We start from the raw sequence: 8,217 nt of genomic DNA on the forward strand, positions 1-8,217 counted from the left end.
AATAACCCAGCTGATGATGAAACAGGGTATTGTTATAATAACCTACCTGATGATGGTACAGGGTATTGTTATAATAACCCAGCTGATGATGATACAGGGTATTGTTATAATAACCCAGCTGATGATGACACAGGGTATTGTTATAATAACCCAGCTGATGATGGTACAGAGTATTGTTATAATAACCCAGCTGATGATGGTACAGGGTAATGTTATAATAACCCAGCTGATGATGAAACAGGGTATTGTTATAATAACCCAGCTGATGATGGTACAGGGTATTGTTATAATAACCCAGCTGATGATGGTACAGGGTATTGTTATAATAACCCAGCTGATGATGATAATAATAAGATGTATATTCTGAAACACAACTTATATCATTTTAAAATTCTGACAGTGATAACAATAGGATATCCATGTCTCTGATACATGGCCCTAGGAATGTGTCATAATTAGTGCTGTAACGATTCAATTATGCATCGATGTATTGGATCACAGTGTTGTGCATCAATGCATCGTCTACAGGGGTCGACATTAACTTTTTTCTGCACTTGTCCCTTCGGACAAGTGATAGATAAATTCACTTGTCCGAATGAAATAATCACTTGTCCTACATGTGTTTCTACTTTGCGTTGCTACATATAGTTATATTATTGCTTGCTATCACATAAATCATGTGTGAATGTTGCACTGCTACAGAAATCTACATTAAGTGGTGAAATTTGAATAAAATCAAATGAATATATAAAGATGCAATTTTGAATTTTGTATTTGTTCAAACATATATTTAATTCTCTGCATTAAGTTGCAAACCTTTCCATCTGTTATGTGTAAACGGGGAGATAGTTTATTATAAAGCAGAGGTAAGCACTGCAACCCATAATTTCGACTCATAATAATTACTAACAACAAAAAAACAACAAGAAAGTATTACAAGTTATTTAAGTTTTACTAAACCATCCTTTTTTACCTAAAAGGAGATAAATTAAGTACTTTGAAATAATTAACTTTAATGAAGAACTGTTCGACTAAACTATAAACACACTACTGTGAAAACATTAAAACATGTCACATGTCTAGTGCACTGCAGTCTGATTCATATGTCGATTCATTTTTATTACGATTCCATTTTAGCAGACACCACAGTATCTGTTGTAGTATCAATGCTCTCACATGTACAGCTTTTTGCTTGCGTATCAAACATACTAGTGATACTGATTACATGTTTTCGAGAGCCCTCGGAAGTCTACCATCGTTTCTATGTACCGGTAGTTCCGAATGAAACTTTACTAAGCATGATCAACTCACTTCTGTTCGATGGTCAACACAATTTAAAGGAGTGTTTTACTCATTTTACAGTGAGTATTGAATCAGTTTTGACTTCAGAATATAACATAAATAAAACACAAAGACAGATTTGTTACTTGTCCTGTCGGACAAGTACTTTAATGATTTCACTTGTCCGACATCGATTTCGTCTGGTACCGGACAATCGGACAAGCGTTAATGTCGACCCCTGGTCTATCCTTGATTTGTATTGGGTACTTGAAAATTTGTAGTTATCTCCCTTGACCAATATTAGCTTATGTTTTGTAGTAAACAACATGGCTGACAAGGCCGTTCAAGTGGCTTATAAAGCGGCCTGTTGGAGTTCTTTCAAATCCAAATTATCAAAAATTAAGAATGCTTGTGGGAAATGGACAAAACTTTTTTTTTAACAAATGTAGACAAAGATTCAAATGTTCCAGAAATGTTAAACACAAACATGACTACTGTACGATGGAATACATGATGTCTGATGGGGCATCAGCTTTTACATATATTGTGATATGTACCGTATCGTGACCCCTGTATCGTGATATGTACCGTATCGTGACCCCTGTATCGCAATACGAATCGTATGTCTACCCACCTTGAGATATACAGCTCTAGTCATAATGTATACCGAGATACAAATGACTTTATTTTGACATTACTTACAGAAATTTCAAATCAAACTGAAGACTTAACATGATACACACCTTTACATCAGTTCCATCGGTTGGCATAAAATCCTCATAGATGTAGGAGCCAGATTGGCGTACACGATTGACTTGGTAGTAGGCACTACTCCGGGGACCAACCTGCATCCAGAGGAATTAGAGAATTTGAAAAGATAATACACGTCATAATATAATTTAACAAGATTCTTACTTTGTCAGTATAGTAAGATCTATCTCTCAAGCTTGCGTATTTTTTAAAACCTCCATGTAATAAAGGAATCATATTGAAACATTGTATTTGACATTTGTAAATAATGTTGCATGGCAAGACAAATTGCAGAGTTTGAAAACCTGTTATTCTCAAAATTCACCTAAATATGACATTTTTATACAAAAAGAAACACATTTCCTGATATGGGAAAAGATAACTTAACTGATATATAACAGTATGTATTACAATTCTACAATAACCAGATCTGCCATGGGAATTTGTAAGTCAATTGAACAAGTGCAATCAATGATTGCGAAAGCTCACCGGTGGCAGCAATCACACTATGCATTCATTTTTTATGTATGCATAAGCATGTCATTTTGAAATTGTATGTCACATAATATCTCTCCTAGACCTCTAATGGATGTATAAACCAAATAAGAAGAGTGTGGACTTACAAGCTTTTCAAAACTAACCCCCAAAATCTTTAAAGCGTGTTTTTGTGCCAAAAAAAGTAAGAACATCACTCCTAGACCTCTAATGAATGTATAAACCAACTTTGAAGGGCGTGAAGTGTAAACTGTTGGACTTATAAGCTTTCCAAAAACTTAGTAACCGGTGAGCTAAAAAGCAATAAAGATCCAGAAAGTAAAAAACTTAAGATTTGAATAAATGTAGGGTTTTCACATCCACAGAGTACACCAAAACATTGAAATTCATGTAATCTATGTATGTACAAGGTATCTACATGCATATTCTTATTTCTAGGTTTGAATGAAATCTGAGTTAAACATTTAAGATTTTAGACCAGATTCCCAGCATCCCTGATTTCCAGTCACCATAGAGAATCATGTCTGGATGATATTCCATATTTGAAGGGTGTATTGATCAACTTTGTGGTTTAATTATATACGTATATATGTAATTTGGTAAAAGCTGCACTTATACTTTTTGACAGGCAGATCTAATAGAGTTTTTTTTTAAAGTGAAATGTTGAGGCCATTACAACTAAACATGTACCACTTTGCTTTTTGGACACAGGTGAGGCAAAAACTGTTATTTTAACTCAAAATCAATTAAAAGAGGGCAAAATTTTAACAATATTTTGATCGCCATGGAGTCTATTAAAAAAGAATTAGGAGAATAACATCACATTCTGTTATGATACATCAAATCTCTTTTATTTATCTCAAATCAACTCAAGTGTAGAGTTACCTCCCTCTAACTCCAGTCTAGAATTAACTTATTCATGATTTTATCTTACCACAAACATCAACTCAAACTGATATTGTTTCCTTGATGACTTCGCCTTACCTTCCTGAAGAGTCGTTGACTACCTCCACCGGCCGCCACAGGGAAATAGATGTAAACATTGTGATCCTCGGCTGACACAGGCTTCTCTACAAAGGGTTTGTGAAACACCACGCCATTTACCTCGATACAGTCCTCCGCATCAGTGTACTGACCTGCACAGATAAAAGTCAACAACTAGAATTATTCTTATTTCAGAAAACAGGATAACATTCTCAAGAATCTATAAAACATTCTCAGTTAATCAGTAAAGTCTGTTTTGGGGTAATTGGTCTACAGTACACATACTTTATACGAGTATTAATATTGATTATGAGTATATAATCTCATGGTATATAAATTAAAGCTACTCACACAGTTGTACTGAAAAGGTCCATCAGTAAGGTACCATGTAATAATCTTATCTAGTTGCATTAAGTCACAATATAGAGGAGATTTAGATACCTTAGCGTACCACACTGTCTTAAATGTAAACTTGTCTTTGAATGGTTGGGTAATTATAAACCTGTCTCTGAGTGGTTGGGTGGTTGTAAACCTGTCTTTGATTGGTTGGGTGGTTGTAAACCTGTCTCTGATTGGTTTGGTAGTAGAGAGGATATTGTACTCACCTTTTCTCACCAGAGTTCAGCTCCCCAAATGGCAATGAATAAGTATGTGTTTACCTATAGCCAAACGTCGGATTTCCCCCAAGTACTACTGTACAGTTTTCCAAACATAATGACTCTTTCCCACATTCATACCCAGTGTTATCAACTCACCCTGTTGTTGTTGATCAATATATAATGCATTCATTCTGAAGATAAATTATGTAGTTGTAACCAATTGTTTGAGTATCCAGAATCTATTGAAAATCACTGAAGTGAAGATGTTCATTATTCAAATCTTTGTAAATATGTGACTGAACATTTTACAGTTTCATTTTCCGTCATCAATCAATGCTATATATTTCAGTATTAGACTTACATTTAGCCGTTCCATTTCCCTCCCTGTTTAATATAGCATATCTGGGATGGATGATGCCTTCTGCTTCCAGCTTTTCATAAACCAATCTCCTGTTGAACAATAAATATGTCATGAATTCAATAATAGTCTGATATAGGCAATGTAGTATAGAATCTCGAGATAATATCCACTACACCTCCAAGTGTCTTTTTGACACCCACAAATAAAATTTGACCTTTGGTTTTGAAGAGAAATATCTATTTGATGTTTAATTTTGATTGACCGTAATTGGTACTGAAGTTTTTGAGAAGTCGAAAATGTGAAGATGTTAACAAACAACTGACGATGGACAACACACAATAATCGAAAATTGACTTTTCATATTGTTAAGAATGGTTGTTTGACTTCCAGAATCAGTAAAACCACAGGTCAACATGGAGATTATTTTAAATCACTGACTTTGTATGACTTATTTAGTTAACTAATATGATTTACTGGGGTCTCTAAATCACTATGTACGACTTGCGTAGATACTTTACCTGTCCAACAAAACTTTCTGAGCCTCCAAATCATTAACTATGTACGGCTTTCGTAGGTTTTTATACTCTATGGCTTTATCAAGAGGAAATCCCTGGGAGAAGAAAGATATGAGGACATCTACCACCGGCCACTCCTCGATGGGCTGATTTAGGATGACATCTTCCTCAAACACCAATGTTTTGATGTGTTCGAATAACTCAAGACGCTGTAGAATCTCGCGCATGGGTTTTGAGTTACATTTTTTAGCCATGGCACACACGCCCACTGTGATGGCGGCAATATCTTCATGGCTCTCCTGTCAAAACGAAATAGATTTCAATTATTATTACCTATATATATGTACGCATTAAGGACTAGGAGGGAGACTTAAGATTTTGTACTGGTAATTTAGATATGAACCAATGAAAAGATCTTATTTTTGTTATAATTTTAAAAATCAAATTAGTTGATAATTTTAGCTTCAAGTATGTAGTTGAAAAGCTTATTACAGCCAAACCTTGTCATATTAGAGACCCTTATATACTGGACACCTGTCCATAACAGTCAAACCCAGTCATATTAGAGACCCTTACATAGCTAGTGGACACCTGTCCATAACATACTTTTCTAAAGAAAGTATCAAATTGTGTGTTTTTTTAGGCTTGAAAACTTCAACAAATGAAGCTAAGTGTGCAGTACATGTTGTATTTGTGTTAAAGTGTCGGATAATTTAATATATCAAGACCAGATTATTGCAAGTAGCAGGAAACAGATTCAAGTTCCTCTCATTTTTGCAGAATTATTTACCAGGTACATGTACTTGAAATAGTCAGCTTAAAGTGGTTCACAAATAAGCTCTCCCCCAAATGTTATATAAAACATTTTGCACTGAGTGTGTATGAGTGTTTCTACCAGTACCACAATACCCTGTGTTATTCAACTCTCAAACAATCAGTTAATCATTACAGCTGTTGATTAACAATCTGTTTATACCACACGTAGTATAAACTCTGTATGCATTTTGATTGGATAACATGGTGAACTTTGACCCAAGCTGCAATTGTTATTGACGTCATCAATAATCTAATGACGTCACATCACCGGGTCCCGGACGTCACCGGGACACTTTATTTGCATACGCAAAATTATACTTGGACTCATTTTCCTTTGATTCAAGCAAATATTATTGTGGTAGAAACAGGTCACATGACTCAAAATTGTTGGATATTGAATATATTTCACACTCGTAAGTTATTTTTTAAAAGTTGCAAAAAACACTCGCTAAAGCTCGTGTCTAACTCTTTTGTAACTTTTAAAAAATAACTTACTTGTGTGAAATAAATTCAATATCCAACAACCACTCGTTGTGTAACCTTTATGTATGTGTGTGTTTGTGGGGTGGGGGCCCGGGCTTATCTGTGGATAAATATAGTATGTATTACAATATAAAGCTAAAGTTTTACCATATACAGCTGACTGAAGGCAGTGTCATCTCCAACAACAAAGATCGGGCGGGTTTCTTGGTCTTCCATACGTAGATATCCATGTTCAGACTCGGCCATTGTTCTAGATGTCTCTACTTCCTGCCATCACCATAACCTCACTTGTCCACATCTCTCTGACATCTGCATCTCTTCGCAGCTACATCCTCACTGTCATGACACACCCAATCCTATAAAGAGACAAAGAAAGGAAAAGGGTGAATTCAACTACCAAAAAAAAATGTTTATGCGTGACAAGGGGAAAGATATTCAGTATACCACAACAACAGTGAAAACAAATCCTTTGTTTATTAAAATTTATAACAATCAACATAACAGCATTTATTATGTAGATTTTAAATTTTTTGTAGCAGAACTGGACTGCATGGCCAATCATCAGCAACCAGGTAGCTCAGTTAGTTTGGTAGAGTGTCTATTTAGAACTGCTGTTAGAAAGGTCCATGGTTCAAACCCAGTTCTGCATGACTGCTACAATTTTTCTTTCTCCTGTTAATTACGTAATTGGCGAGCTTCGGAACCATTTTTTAAAACATTTGGAGTATATACGTTTAACAAGGATATACCCAAACTTTGGGTGAAGACTAAGAAAAAAGGAGAGAAGAATATAGCATAACTAGACTTGGTGTCCGTCTATAGTTTGGAGGGTCCTGGGTTTGAACAACAGTATGGCTTCTACATTTCCTCTTTTTCATATTACAAAATTTAATAAGTAAGTATCTGATTGATATAAAATAATTAATACTCCTCTCACCAAATCTAACAAAAAATCACAACCCTGACGTCCACACGTGTACCTGTACCTGACAAGTCAGATACAGATACCAGCTAGGGGTAACCATATAATCTCAGGTACCTTGAAATTGGTTCTAATAAAATGTATGTTAAATGATTAAAGCACACCCTAGCCTGTACATTTCAAGTTAATCAAAGAGTATATTACCATATATAGAGGGTGTTATATATTTTTTGTATTCTATATTTTATTAGAACCTGTGCACATGTGACCACAATGACCTGAAAATGTGTTACATTATACGAGTTTTATCCATTATAACCTTCCTAGTACAGCTACTGTACAGTAGTGGGTTTTTTTTCAACTAAATAAAATTAAACTGAAATGCCGACAACAACTGAGACAAATATGCGAGACATGCATATTCAGAGCAGAGTACATAAACATTGGTGTCCTTTGTACCGAGTTTTAATCTGGTTCCCCACAAACTGTCTGAAAATATGCTATTTACACAAAGGAAAGTCTAAATACACGTAAACTGCAACAAATTCTTCGACCCCAACGGGTCAAACAGCGGTCTTCATATTCCCGGTCTACAATTTTACATAAACTACATATTGCGTCTCATATGTGAATAATGTCGTTAATATTTGTTTTCAAAACAACCCTTCGTGGTAAATTTAAGTAATATTACCTGAACGTTTGCTTAAGACACTGCTAAAAGATCGAATTTCAGATCTTTCTCTCTTCAGCAGCCAACCGGAAGTAAACAAAAGTCAAAATTATGAGAAGATAACTCTGTCATCTCCATTTCCCGCCGGGAGGTTTAATTTGTTAAAAAAAATATTTACAAAAATCCAGATCCGTGATTTATAACATTCCGACCGGTATTAATATTTTTTTGTTGAAAACCAACAGAATGTTCAATTTTCGAATAATTAATATACTAGTCACTGATCAATCAGTACATTGTATAAAGTAAATCGTCAGATTAATATTGACATCACACAAATT

General features: G+C 34.9%; 1 protein-coding gene across 1 annotated transcript in view; it reads right to left on the reverse strand.

Annotated features, from left to right (window-relative positions):
- LOC117315568 (inositol hexakisphosphate and diphosphoinositol-pentakisphosphate kinase 2-like) overlaps positions 1-7,974 on the reverse strand; it is a gene marked incomplete at its 3' end in the record, with an annotated part of 49,982 nt that extends 42,008 nt beyond the window's left edge. The window contains 6 exon segments of the mRNA XM_033869811.1: positions 2,025-2,126; positions 3,511-3,662; positions 4,471-4,559; positions 4,989-5,284; positions 6,432-6,640; positions 7,898-7,974. Coding sequence (XP_033725702.1) covers positions 2,025-2,126; positions 3,511-3,662; positions 4,471-4,559; positions 4,989-5,284; positions 6,432-6,530 — 738 coding nt within the window.
- Positions 7,975-8,217: the final 243 nt, after the last annotated feature.

The sequence above is a fragment of the Pecten maximus genome, chromosome 17, assembly GCF_902652985.1.
Source record: "Pecten maximus chromosome 17, xPecMax1.1, whole genome shotgun sequence".
Classification (NCBI taxonomy): domain Eukaryota; kingdom Metazoa; phylum Mollusca; class Bivalvia; order Pectinida; family Pectinidae; genus Pecten; species Pecten maximus.